Below are 14190 nucleotides of genomic sequence, written 5' to 3'. Positions count from 1 at the left end.
TACTTGAGCGAGACGACGCCTGCGCAGTGAGGTTGCGGGGCGGGCACCGTCTTCCGGGCCGCCCACCAAGCAGGCGGTCGGCGCGATGGCGGAGGAGGTGAGGCCGCGGGTGGGGAAGAGTCCCGCGTGGCGGGATCGCGGGTGCGAGATGGCCCAGCTGCCTTAGCGCCTAACGCGGCGCTCGGGTCAGCCGGTCTCTCGGGTCTCGCAACAGGTGAAGAGTCTCATGAAGGCCACGGTCCTGATGCGGCAGCCCGGGCGGGTGCAGGAAATCGTGGGCGCCCTTCGCAGGGGCGGAGGAGACCGCCTGCAGGTACCGGGGCGCGGGGAACGGCCGGGCCGGGTGGCGGAAGGGTGTCTGTCCTGCGGTCTTCCCGCCACAGCGGGTGCGCACTCTGTGAGCCTGCACCCCAGAGTGGGCATGGACAAATTGGCTCACCTCGGGGGGGAGAGAGCCTACCTGCCCCAACAGCCAACTTTCAAAGTAGTCGGATGTGATCGTGCGGCTTGGTTTCAGAAGGCAAGTGCCTTCTGAAGCCTAGCTGCCCGGCTACCCCAGGCTAACTGACTCCACAAGAAGTTGAAGATGGGGAGATCCTTAAAGGTCGGAAGGCACCTTGAGAAAGAACGGGTCCATTTGAGAAAGATGCTACTGAGAGTCACCCACACACTTAGGGGATTTTGGTTTCCTCAAGGTTAACTCGTGTACTGACACAAGATCACTTCTTTCCTTCTCCTCTCTGTCTCTTCCCAGCTTTGCAGAGGCTTTGCTGCTGACTGGGCAGTGGCCGGTGAGACTTGTGGTTACCCCAGGCTGAGGTGAGGCCAGGTTCAGCCACCGTTATCTCTCTTTGGTTTCTTAGGTGATTTCTGATTTTGACATGACCTTGAGCAGATTCGCGTACAACGGACAGCGATGCCCCTCTTCCCACAGTAAGTCACATTGCAGCCTTCCTGGCAGGTTTCAAGATGACAGTTGCTAAGGAGCAAGTAAAGGGAGTTTTGTGTTTTTTTCAGATATTCTGGATAACAGCAAAATCATCAGCGAGGACTGCCGCAAAGAGGTGGGTCACTCCCTTCTTTGCTCAAAAATAGCTCTGGTCCTCTTCTGAGGTTGAACCACAGACTCCTTGACAGAAATCTTAAGAAAGTTTGTTCTTTAAATCCAGTGTGGAAGCCTATAATCCCAGTTACCCGGGAGATCTAAGCGGGAGGATTACAAGTTTAGGGTCGGCCTGGGCTCCGGAAAGAGTTCAGGGTCATCTTGGGCAATGTAGGAGACTCTACCTCTATATGAAAAGTTTGAAAATGGAAGCAGGGCATACAGGAACCCAGGCTGTGGTGGCACACACCTTTAATTCCCAGTACTCGGGAGGCAGAGGCAGGTGGATCTTTGAGTTCAGGGACAGCCTGGTCTACAGAGTGAGCAAATACCAGGCCAGCCAGGGCTACACAGATAAACTCTTCCCCCCCCATACCAGAAAGAGAGAGAGAGAGAGAAAGAAATAGCTGAGCAGATCTCAGGAGAAAGAGGCAGGTAGATCTCTAAGAGTTCGGTGCCAGCCTGGTCTGCATGGCAAGTTCCCAGCCAACTGGCCAAGGCTACATAGTGAGACCTAAAAAAAGAGTCTGGGATATAGCTCAGAGGTAACTCACCAAGCATGGCTGAGATGCTGGATTTGCTCCTCAGTTTGTTTTTTGTTTGTATTTTGGATTTATTTTTGGTTGTTTTTATTATTGTTGTTGTTGTTTTTAAATATTCCTTTTTAAAGCTTGTCATATAGTAAAGTGTGTGTGTGTGTGTGTGTGAGAGAGAGAGAGAGAGAGAGAGAGAGAGAGATGGAGAGAGGTATCTGTGCAGGTGCCCTTAGAGGATCCCCTGAAACTTGAATTATAGGTGGTTGTGAGCTGCCTGATGTGGGAGCTGGGAACTGAACTCCGGTCTTCTGGAAGAGCAGTCTGTGCTCTTAACTGCTGAACCATTTCTCCAAGACCTCTGAGTCTAGTCTTCATATATGAGACAGCTTTTCTCTGTTGGCTGAGACACGATGATGGGTGGTCCGTGTGTGAACACTATGCTTACTGCTAACTATGGAGTTAGCACGAGACTTGAATGCTCTATCTTATTGAACAACCCTCTACTCCAAAGGTAGATAGAACTATCGTGTTACTCTCTCCATTGTGAGAAAGCAGGTGTTTCAAGAGGTTGAACCACTTGCCCCTTGGTCATTCGGTTGAGTCACATATCTTGGTTTTGCAGAGACTTTGTCCCAAACTCTTCCCACTGTATTGTGCCATGTCCTTGATGGTGTTACTTTCTGGTAAGGGAACAGATATGGAGAACATTCTGAATGAATGTTAATTCATTTCTTTAAGATATGTACAAATTCAGAGAAACCAGTTCTAGAGCTTTGGCCTTTGATTTGCTTGGCTCCAAGCTTTTGCCCTGAGTGGTTGCTTCCTGGAGCAGAGCCAGGCTAGGCTATTATACATTGCTGAGTTCATTCTTGCAGAAAACCTGTCACTTAGTTCTCTTCCCCCCCCTTCCCCTCACCCCCGTCCAAGATAAGGTCTCTCTGTGCAGCCTTGGCTATCCCAGAACTCGTTCTGTAGACCAGGATGGCCTCGAACTCACAGAGATCCACCTGCTTCTGCCTCCCAAGTGTTGGTATTAAAGGTGTGCACCACCACTGCCTGGTGGTTTACTTTATATATGTAAGTGTTTTACCTGCATTTATGTATGTGTGCTGTGTGTGTGTTTGTCAGGTGCCCACAAAGTCAGAAAAGGGCACCATAACCTCTGGAACTGGAGTTCCACGGCTGTGAGCCACCATGTTGATGCTAGGCAAATCGTCACCCAGGTGAGCTGCATCTCCAGCCCTTATTTGACAGTTATCACTTACGTGTCTGCCTCATTGACTAGTTCTTGTTGTTGTTGTTTTTGGTTTTTCAAGACAGGGTTTCTCTGTGTAACAGCTCTGACTGTCCTGAAACTCAGTTTATAGACCAGGCTGGCCTCGAACTCACAAAGATCTGCCTGCCTCTGCCTCCCAAGTGCTGGGATTAAATGTGTGAGCCACTAGGCCCGGCTCTCACTGACTAGTTTTTATTACTGTTATTTTATGTGTGTTTTGCCTGCGTATATATCCATACACCACATGAGTGCCTGGTGCCCACTGAGGTTGAAAGAGGGTGTCAGGTCCTCTAGGACTAGAGTTATAGACAGTTGTGAGCCTTTATGTCGTGCTGGGGGTTGAGCCCTGATCCTCTGCCAAGGCAGCAAGTGCTCTTAACTGCTGAGCTAACTCTTCAGCCTCCATGGATTTTGTGATGCTGAGGATTGCGCTCTAGGCAAGCTCTCTGCTAACAAGCTGCATCCCCGCTCCCATTCCTTGTCCACCCCCCACTCCCGCAGTGTCTATATGTATATATTTTGGTTTTGAGACAGAATTTTACTATGTAGCTTAGGCTTGCCTATATAGCCCAGGCTACACATCTGTAATCCTCCTGTCTCTTCCTTCCAAGTGCTGGGATTATAGGCATGGGCCACCAAGTCTAGCTCATGCCAAGGACTCCTCAGCCTCATTCTCAGGGTGGGTGTCAACGAGCAATGAACTCTGAGTGCCGCCCCACCGCACACCCTATATAATAGGGAAGCGTGAGCTGTCGGAAGGCATGTGGAGAAACTTGAGTTTCATACGTGATGTATCCCATGTGAAGACTTGAAGAAAACTTTTAGAGGAAGCACCATCCTGAGGTGTTTTTTTTTTTTTTTTTTTTTTTTTTTTTTGTGGTTTTTTGAGACAGGGTTTCTCTGTAGCTTTGGAGCCTGTCCTGGAACTCCCTTTGTAGACCAGGCTGACCTCGAACTCACAGAGATCCGCCTGCCTCTGCCTCCCGAGTGCTGGGATTAAAGGCATGCGCCACCACTGCCCTGCTCCTGAGGTGGTTTTGATCTTCCCTGGGGGTCCATGGGGTAGCACTAGTGACCTCTCTCCTCGTTGGCTGTCGTAGCTCAGCGCGCTCTTTCACCACTATTACCCCATTGAGATCGACCCACACCGGACCATTAAAGAGAAGCTGCCTCACATGGTGCAGTGGTAAGTGCGGCACTGACCAGGAAGCGCTCCCGGAAGATGGAGGGGGCCGGCATGACTGTCCTTCGATGAACCTCCTTCCTGAGGACCATGACACTGCCCAGCTCTAAGAACGAACATTCCCTTACGCCCTGACTCTGCTGCTAGGGAGAAAACCTCAGGGACTTCTTGGAGTCGGTTAGAAATGCCTTGGCTTGGGAGATAAGCAGCAAGTGGCCTAAGTCAGTCTGTTTTGTTCTGGGGTAACAGAATACCACTGTCTGGATAACGCATAATCAACAGAGTTCATTGGCTCACAGTTGAGGAGCCTGGGAAGTCCCAGATGAAGGGTCTGGCATCTGCCAACGGCTTTGTTGCTGGGTCACTCCATAGCAGGAGGGCTAAAAGGGGGTAAGAACAACAGAAAAGAGAGAGAGTAAGAGAGGCTGAACTTCCCCTTAGTAACCTAATTTCATTATTCATTCTTAAGGGCAAAGCCCCCTGACCCAACTCCTCTTGTTGGGGATTGTCGTAATTACCTTTTTATTGCTGTGCTAAGATACCATGACCAAGGCAACTGGTAGAAGAAAGAGGGGGGCTTACAGTTCAGAGGGTGAGCCATGACCATCATGGCAGCAGGAAGGCAGGCATGGCTTTTGAAACTTCAAAACCCACCCCTAGTGGCACCCCCCCCAATAGCGCCACACCTCCTGATCTTTCCCAAACAGTTCCGCCAACTTTGGTGAGCACTCAAATTTATGAGCCTACAGGGGTTATTCTCGTTCAAACCACCACAGAGTTCCAGTTGGTAACCTGGGGACACAATCAAACCCCAAAATTGACAGAAGCGAGCACCGCTAAGCTTGGCCATGGTGGAACACACCTATCATCCTAGCGCTGGGGAGATGGGGGCAGGAGAATCAAGGTTGTTCTTGGCTTTACAGGAAGTTGTAGGCTAGCCTGCGCTATACAAGACCCTGTTAAACAAAACCTGGCATCCATGGATAGTGCCCTGGGTCCCCACGGGGGAGGGGTTCAGAAGAGGTTTGCTCTCCCTGGTTCACTGCGCAGCCCTCCTTTCCCAGCTTCCTTCTAAGGATCTCTTAAAGTCCTTAGGAGCGCCTCTGTGTGGCAGAATGTGCTCATTCCCCCAGCGAGTACTACCAGAGGGGACAAGGACGAGGAGCTCGACTTCCTGGGGTGACTGGGACTTGGGGTGTGTGGGTTGTCTGTTCCTAGGTGGTCCAAAGCCCACAATCTCCTGTGCCAGCAGAGGATACAGAAATTTCAGATAGCGCAGGTGGTTAGAGACTCCACGGCAATGCTCAGGTAAGCCCCTTGCTCTAAGTGTTTCTGCCAGACTAGTCTGAGCAGCTTTGTGGGCTGGGGTGTGGCTCCCTGGTTAGGTATTTGCCTGGCATGCTGGGGGTTTATAAATTCCATCCTTGTATTGAAAAATAAAAATGAAAGCCAGTCTAAAACTTTCGCCCAGGAAGAGAAGGCTGGGGAGGGTTGAATGGTATTAGGGGCTGGGAGAAGGAAAGGGGGCCCCAGAAGCCATTCGCTTCAGTGAGATGTTGTGCAAAATGGCCAGACCTTCATCTCCTGAGGGCCAACTCCTTTTAAATGATGGCTTGAAAACACACACACACACGCACGCACGCACGCGCGCACACACACACACACACAAAAACCAGAACTCTGGTCCCTCTGGTTGACTAGCATTCTTTTTTTTTTTTTTTTTTTTTTTTTTTTAAATATTTATTTATTATGCATACAATATTCTGTCTGTGTGTATGTGTGCAGGTCAGAAGAGGGCACCAGACCTCATTACAGATGGTTGTGAGCCACCATGTGGTTGCCGGGAATTGAACTCAGGACCTTTGGAAGAGCAGGCAATGCTCTTAACCACTGAGCCATCTCTCCAGCCCCGTTGACTAGCATTCTTATTTTTAATTTTTTTTAAATTTTATTTCATTTTGATTTTTTGGTACAGGGTTTCTCTGTGTAACCCTAGCTGTCTGGAGCTCACTCTATAACTGGGCTGGCCTTGAACTCAGAGACCCACCTACCTCTGCCTCCTGAGTGCTGGGGCTGTAACAATACATTGTCACCTGAGGTTTATATGAAGGGTTTTGTTTGTGGTGTAGGTGTTGAACTCAGGGTTCTGAGCGAGCTGTCAAGAGCTCCACCAGAGTTAAATGCACAGAATCTTAATTTTTTTTTTTTTTTTTTTTTTGGGTTTTTCGAGACAGGGTTTCTCTGTGGTTTTGGAGCCTGTCCTGGAACTAGCTCTTGTAGACCAGGCTGGTCTCGAACTCACAGAGATCCGCCTGCCTCTGCCTCCCGAGTGCTGGCTTAATTTTTTACATTAGTTATTTTATTTTGTGTATATATGTTTTCATGCACCTATGTATGTATACCATGTGTGCCTGGTACCCGAGTGGGCCAGAAGAGGCCATTGGCTCCCCCGGAGCTGTGATTGTGGATGGTTGTGAGCCACCATGTGGGCGTTGAGTCCAGGTCCTCTGGAAGAGCAGCAGGTGCTCCTAACATTGCTGAGCTGTCTCTCCAGTCAGTCCCCCAGGTTTTCGTTTTTAAAGGAAAAAGCTGGTGGGGTGGCACATACTTCTAATCCAAGCACTCAGGAGGCAAGTGACTCTCTTGAGTCCAAGGCCAGTGTGGTCTGTATAGCAAGTTCCAGTTCCAGGCCAGTCAGGATTACACTGGAAGACCTTTTCTCAAAAAAAAAAAAAAAAAATATATATATATATATATATATATATATATATATATATATGAGAGAAAGAGATCTCCTATGTTTATATGTGTGTCTATATGTTATACTATGTATAAACAAACAAAATAATTTAAAAATTCCTTGCCTGAGGTGCTGAGATGGTGGCCCAGTTGGTAGAGTGCTTACTTCATGAAGCATGCAGGCCTGCGCTCTGCCCCGAAAGCTGGGTCTGGTAGGATGAGTTTGTAATCCCAGCACTGGGGAAGTGCAGACAGGAAAATCCCTGGGACTGACTGGCCTGCCTAACCAGTGAGCCCCAGATCCCAGTGAGAGACCCTGCCTCTAAACAAAGTGAGGGGTGGGTAAGATGCTTGTCACACAAGCCTGGCTACTGTAATCCCAGCCCCATGTCAAGGTCGAGAGGGGCGGACTCCATGGCGTTGTTCTTTGGCTTCCACACGTGTGCCGTGGCTCACCTATGCCCATAAACATACAATGATAAGTACATTTTCAAAAGCAAAAATAAATGACAGGCACAGTGATGCACGCTTTTAATCCCAGCACTCGGGAGGCAGAGGCATGTGGATCTCTGTGAGTTTGAGGCCAGCCTGGTCTACAGAGTGAGTTCCAGGACAAACAGGGCTACACAGAGTAACCCTGTCTCGAAAAAGAAAAGAAAGAAAGAAAAAAAGAGAGAGGAAGGAAGGAAGGAAGGAAGGAAGGAAGGAAGGAAGGAAGGAAGGAAAAAAGAAAAAGATGAATGTCTCCTGAGGAAGGACACTCAAGAGGTTGACCTCTGGCCTCCACGCTCAGGTCACAGGTAGACCTGTGTGTAACCTGCGCGTGCACACACACACACACCCACACAAAATACCAACCTGAGTAGAAAATAAAATAGCAGTAGGGAGGGCCATGCCATTCACAATCCTTGTCTCTTTACAGGGAGGGATATAAGACTTTCTTCGACACACTCTACCGTAACAACATCCCGCTTTTCATCTTCTCGGCGGGCATTGGGGATGTCCTGGAGGAGATTATCCGGCAGATGAAAGTGTTCCACCCCAACATCCACATTGTGTCTAACTACATGGATTTCAGTGAGGATGTGAGCCACGTCTCAGGCGGGCTGCAAAGAAGAGGGGTGGGCTGGCAGCCTATGGGTCTTTTTGCTTTACCATCTGGCCTCTTTGCCCTCTGGTGGGCATTTTTAGTCCGTCTGCCCCTTCCTTTCTTTTTTTTTTTTTTTTTGGTTTTTCGAGACAGGGTTTCTCTGTGGCTTTGGAGCCTGTCCTGGAACTAGCTCTGTAGACCAGGCTGGTCTCGAACTCACAGAGATCCACCTGCCTCTGCCTCCCGAGTGCTGAGATTAAAGGCGTGCGCCACCATCGCCCGGCCCTTCCTTTCTTTGAGACGAAAGTCTTGCTACATTACCCAGGCTGGCCTGGAGTTCCTGAGCTCAGTCCTCCGGCCTCGGCTCCCAAATGGCTGGGACTACAGGTGTGAGTCCTGGCCCTGACTTTATGGATTACTTGCTTTCTTTTTTTTTTTTTTTTTTTTTTTGGTTTTTTGAGACAGGGTTTCTCTGTGGTTTTGGAGCCTGTCCTGGAACTAGCTCTTGTAGACCAGGCTGGACTTGAACTCACAGAGATTCGCCTGCCTCTGCCTCCCGAGTGCTGGGATTAAAGGCGTGCACCACCAACGCCCGGCATTACTTGCTTTCTTTGTTGTTTTTTGAGACAGGGTCTTTCTCTACAGCCCTGGCTGTCCTAGAACTCACTGTATAGATCAGGCTCGTATAAACCAGGCTCTCCCTCCTATGTGCTGGGACTGAAGCATTTACCCCCACACCCAGCTTGTGTGTTACTTTGAAAGGATCAGCAGTAAGCTCTCTGTCACCATGGCCCTGTGACACCATCATAGATTGTGTCACCCTGGGTACCGGAGGGCATACACCTGGACTTGCGTACTGAAAGCCAGAGGTAAGGACTCCAATTTACCCAAGCTTTCACTTCTGAGTGGACAGCCGTGATGGCCTGTGCTTTTAATCCCAGTACTTGCGAGGTGAAGGAAGCATCCTTAGGATTTCAAAGCCAGCCTCGCCTACATATGAGTTCAGATTCACTGGGCTACAGGACCCTGTCTCAAACAAATCATTAGTGAAATTTTGTCCCTCTTAATGGCCTATAGCCAAGTGCTAACAACGCGTGTGACCCAGAGAACGTTGTTTTTTCAGGTGAGAGTCTGGCCGTGGCCTTTCAGCAGTTGCTCTTACCTCTGAATGGTTCCTGCAGCCTGACCGAGCAGCTTTTGTATTACAGGGTTTCCACCAGAATGGAAATCAGGAACACTTAATGGTCATTGTTTACAAAAGAAATTGCAAAGTTCTCCTATAAAAGGCCAAGCGGTTTGGACCTGGAGGCACAGGCCTGTGGTCCCAGCCGCTCAGGAGACGTAGAACACTGAAAGTCCAAGACCTGCCTGGCCTGAGCTGGACAACAAATCTAAGGAGAGCCTGGGAAGCCGAGATGGCAAAAGATGGGTCTCACAATGAGAGCTGGGGCCAGGCATGGTAGTGCACTCCTTTAATCCCAGCACTCGGAGGCATAGGCAGGGGAATCTATGAGTTCGAGACCAGCCTGGTCTACATAGTGAGTTCTAGGACAACCAGGGCAATGGATGTATAGTGAGACCCTGTCTCAAAAACAAAAACAAGAGGGGCTGGAGAGATGGCTCAGAGGTTAAGAGCACTGGCTGCTCTTCCAGAGGTCCTGAGTTCAATTCCCAGCAACCACATGGTGGCTCACAGCCATCTGTATTGAGATCTATCGCCTCCTCTGGTGTGCGTGCATACATCGAGGCAGAATGTTGTGTACATAATAAATAAATAAAATCTTTTTTTAAAAAAAAAAGACAAAAACAAGAAAGAAAGAAAACTGGCACAGTGGTGGTGCACACCTTCAATCCTCTCATTCGGAAGGCAGAGACAGGCAGACCTCTGGGTTCACAGCCAGCTAAAGCTACACAGAGAGACCCTGTCTCAAAAGAAAAACAGGGAAGAGTTGGAGGCATAGCTCAGTGGCACAGTGCTTGCAAGTGTAAGGCCCCAGACTAAACCCCAGAGCCTCTAGAAGAGGCCAGCCGTGCAGGCTAAGGCTTTTGTGGGCAGCACTCTTGTACTTCCCCTCAACCTTGCCATCACCTCCCAGAATGCACCCAAAAGCAAGACACAAATAAACGAGGCCAGCTGTGTTCCGTGAAAACGTTTAGAAAAGCAGACCAAATCCGGCCTAGTTTTCCAGCCCTTCCTTCAGGCTACAGTAAAGCTTTACCATTATTCTGGGTTTGGAGCTCTTCCCATGACAGACCCCTGTGTTCCATGGGTCCCCCTAGTCTTGCTCTCTGTCCCTTGTGGTGTTTTAGGGTTTCCTGCAAGGCTTCAAGGGCCAACTCATCCACACCTATAACAAGAACAGCTCCGTGTGTGAGAACTCCGGTTACTTCCAGCAGCTTCAGGGCAAAACTAACATCATCCTGCTTGGAGACTCCATGGGGGACCTCACTATGGCTGATGGGGTCCCTGGGGTGCAGAACATTCTCAAAATTGGCTTCCTAAATGATAAGGTAAGCAGGGTCTTGGCTGGGCTTCCCCTATGGCTTCTGGATCGATTCCTTTTTACACCCCATTTTTGTTTGCTTTTCGAGACAGGGTTTCTCTGTGGTTTTGGGGCCTGTCACGGAACTAGCTCTTCTAGACCAGGCTGACCTTGAATTCAGAGATCTGTCTGCCTCTGCTGGGATTAAAGGCATGCGCCTCCAATGCCTGGCCTTTTTACACTATTGAAAGTATACTGAAGCTGGGCGGTGGTGGCGCACGCCTTTAATCCCAGCACTTCGGAGGCAGAGGCAGGCGGATCTCTGTGAGTTCGAGACCAGCCTGGTCTACAAGAGCTAGTTCCAGGACAGGCTCCAAAACCACAGAGAAACCCTGTCTCTGAAAAAAAAAAAAAAAAGAAAGAAAGTGTACTGAATATTGTGGGAAGGATTAGAGCTACAGAGGGGGAGGGCCATAGTTGTAATTCTCTCCCCACCCCCCCATGTGTGTGGGGGGCAGGGTGAAATGGAAATTTATGTATCCAAAACTAGTCTCAAACTGTAGCTAAAGCTGGCCTTGAACTTCTGACCATCTTGCTTCAGCCTCCTAAATGATGGAATTACATGATTTATGATCTCTCTTTTGGGGTGTGTGTGTGCACATGCAAGAAAAGGATCATAGAACCTGAGAGAAGCCAGGTAAATGCTCTGTCGTTGAGTTACATCCCAGAGCCTCAGCTCTTTCCACTATAACTTGGCCCAAGACGTGAGAGAAGAAGGTCACATCAGCCTTACATGCGTGGCTGTACGATCACCACGTGTCAGTTCCCATTCTAGTCATGCAGATACTGCCGTCCTATTTAACTCTCATCCTTGGGTTTCTTGGAGGTGGCTTTTTTGTTCGTTTGGTTGGTTTTGGCTTTTTTTTTTTTTTTTTTTAAGATTTATTTATTTATTATGTATATAGTGTTCTGTCTCCATGTATGCCCGCATGCCAGAAGAGGGCACCAGATCTCATTACAGATGGTTGTGAGCCACCATGTGGTTGCTGGGAATTGAACTCAGGACCTCCGGAAGAGCAGTCAGTACTCTTAACCTCTGAGCCATCTCTCCAGCCCCTGGTTTTGGCTTTTGAGACAGGGTTTCTCTGGCTTGACTGAGATGGGAAATGCCAGGGTTAGAAGCATGACTTTATAAAAGGAGACAAAAACAGCAGAGGCTGGTAGGGGTGGACAGGGCACAGACCAGAAGGGCTCAGAGAAGGTGACCAGAAGGGTGGACCCAGCAGGAGCCCAGTGGATGCCAGAGTCATATGAAGACTACTTGTGACGCCTGCGCATTTGTCTGTAGTTCTTGTTACTGTCTGTTTGACACGGGCCTGGTGCTCCTCTCATTTGCCTTCCTGTGTCCCTATAACCTTGAACTCCCTCCCCAGGCTTTCAGGAGAGCCAGGGAGTGGTGTTTGCATGCCTCTCCCCCAGGCCCCAGAGGCCTGAGAGCAAAGGATGCAAAGAGAGACATTTGGGGGACTCAGATCTGCTTCCCCGGGCAGGTGGAGGAGCGGCGGGAGCGGTACATGGATTCCTATGACATTGTGTTGGAGAAGGACGAGACGCTGGACGTGGTCAACGGGCTGCTGCAGCATATTCTGCGCCAGGGGGACTGCATGGAGCTACAGGGCTCCTGAGTGCGGAGACTCAGGCTAGGTCCTGCAGGCAGTGAGGAGGAGGAATGCCTGCCCACGGAGCCTCCTGTGTGAGCGCCGAGAGCTGCTGGGCCCTCCTCACTCTGACTCCTGCCCTATGCCTTTGCCTTCCTCCTGCTAGCAAGAGGCTCAAGGGAGGCCCTGCCTGTGGGAGGGGAGGGCAGCAAGTGTGCTTCCAAGTGAACCAGGGACCACAGCATGTTAGCCTTCTACGGACCATCTAGTCCAAGGACTCGTTCTAAGACAGTTTTCAGAGCTGGGAATACAGACCGCTCAGTGGCAAATCACCTGTTTAGCATGTGGCAGACCCTGGGTCCCTTCCCGAGCACTGTAAAAGAAGAAAAAGTAAAGCTGTACATCAGACAAATATGATGTGTGAATTTATTTTAAAAAACAAAAAAGTAGCTCCAACTCACAGTGCGGGAGCTGGGTGTGCAACCCAAACCTCCACCCTCAAGGCACAAGGACCAGTGAGGGACCCCTGGAGTACCACAGAACAGAGGCTGAGGACGGTGAGAAAGCTGAGAAACCCTGTGTGAGTCTGCCTGCAGCCTGAATCCCGGACTAGCCCAGGAGTGTGTAGATCCGGGAGGGTAGCGATGGGAAGGTGTGATCCTGGCCGGGAGTGGGTACAGCCTTGGCACTTGACATCAGCTGGGTTGAGGTGTGTAGCGCGCCAAGACGCTCTGCGCACCATGGCGCTGTCAGCTGTCATGTTCCGATGTAGCGTGCCACGGCGCTCTGCGCGCCAGGCGCTTTGCGCACCTCGGCGCTGTCGGCTGTCATGTTCACAGGGTCTGGCACTAAGCCTGTTGCTGCCATTTGCTAGTGTCCCTAGTAGTAAACAACTTCTGCGCACGCTCGCTACCGGCCCAAGAGTGGTTTGAATCCACCTATCAATTGCTCACACGTCTTGCTCATGCAATTGCATCAGTGTGGGCCGAGCCAATCAAGCAATGACACATCATAGGCGGACCAGGCACTGTATATATTCCCCCGCGCGGTCGGGCTCGGGGGTCTTTTTGCCTCCATCTTATCTTCAGTCTTCTGCGCTCCAATAAAGTACGGGGGTGGCCCCGTCTGAGACGCCCACCCCCACACACATACACAGAGGATGCATTTGAGTGTCCTTGGGTCTTTCCTCCACTTTTTGGTCCAGTACCACCAACATGACATGAAAGGGATTTTATTTTTTGTTTTAATTCATGTATATGAGTATTTCTCTGCATGGATGTATTGCACCGGATGTGTGCCTGGTGACTGCAGAGGTCAGAAGAGTGTGCCAGATGCCCTGGAACTGGAGTTACCAACGGGCAGTTATCCACCATGTGGACTCTGGGAACTGAACCCAGATCCTCTGCAAGAATAGCCAGTGTTCATAACTACTGATTCACCTCTCCAGCCCCCTTAAAGGGTTTCGAGACCAGACCCCCAGGAAGACTGGAGCGAAGCGGAAGTCATGGGTACACTTCCATGCAATATCAACTGTCTGTAGCTTCCTTTCCTCTTTGTTCTGTTCACTCGGGGAGTGAAGACCTAGGGGCGTTCTCCCTGTGGCTTTTGTCAGAGAACAAACAGAAGAACTGGCTCCCCTGGACTTTTTCTCTCACACCCTTAGAGAAAGGTGTTCATACGCCCTCCTGTCCAGGAGGCTGCTTATCCCAAGCACTGATGGCCTGCAGCTCTGAAAGGAAAGGGCTCCCAGGGCTGATGGACACCTACGGGGTATAGGAGCCATCCTGGCACTTACACACTTGCCATTCCATTCTCATGACTCTGAACAGAATCCCTCATTTGCAGCTGAGTAGCTTAGGGTGAACAGTTTGCCCAGACGTGTAGTGGGAGCTGTGGTGGGCTGCGTTCCAGCCGCCCCGGCCGCCCCGGCTCCCACATGGCTTCCCGCCACCCAGCTAGCTCATGCCCCGAAATAATAACACACAAGCTGTATTCTTTTAAACACTGCTTGGCCCATTTCTGTTCATGTGTGTAGCACCCCAAGGTGCGCTTACCGGGAAGATTCTAGCCTACGTCCATCCTGGGTCGGAGCTTCATCGCATCTGCTATGGAGAGGAGAGCAT

The 14190-nt window shown here is 50.1% G+C and overlaps 2 protein-coding genes across 3 annotated transcripts in view; both read left to right on the top strand.

The window, feature by feature from the left end:
• The window catches only part of Klhl11 (kelch like family member 11), a 28736-nt gene extending 28434 nt beyond the window's left edge, over positions 1-302 (top strand). The window contains exon 3 of the transcript XR_009057369.1: positions 215-302. The gene's annotated coding sequence lies outside the window, so the exon portion shown is untranslated. The remainder of the gene's footprint in view (positions 1-214) is intronic.
• Nt5c3b (5'-nucleotidase, cytosolic IIIB) lies at positions 53-12468 on the top strand. 2 transcript variants are annotated; one of them, XM_057773559.1, is made up of 9 exons: positions 53-97; positions 215-313; positions 864-933; positions 1018-1064; positions 4015-4100; positions 5316-5405; positions 7759-7921; positions 10237-10437; positions 11960-12468. In XM_057773559.1, exons 1-9 carry the CDS (start codon positions 86-88, stop codon positions 12092-12094), a joined length of 903 nt encoding a protein of 300 aa, XP_057629542.1. In that variant the 5' UTR covers positions 53-85; the 3' UTR covers positions 12095-12468. The 2 variants fall into 2 exon arrangements, with proteins under 2 accessions (XP_057629542.1, XP_057629541.1); XM_057773558.1 differs by lacking the exon at positions 11960-12468 and having other exon boundaries at positions 10237-10650.
• The last annotated feature ends 1722 nt before the right edge of the window (positions 12469-14190 follow it).

Source organism: Chionomys nivalis, chromosome 7 (genome assembly GCF_950005125.1).
Source record: "Chionomys nivalis chromosome 7, mChiNiv1.1, whole genome shotgun sequence".
Taxonomy (NCBI): domain Eukaryota; kingdom Metazoa; phylum Chordata; class Mammalia; order Rodentia; family Cricetidae; genus Chionomys; species Chionomys nivalis.
This window is presented reverse-complemented; position numbering and strand designations above follow the sequence as displayed.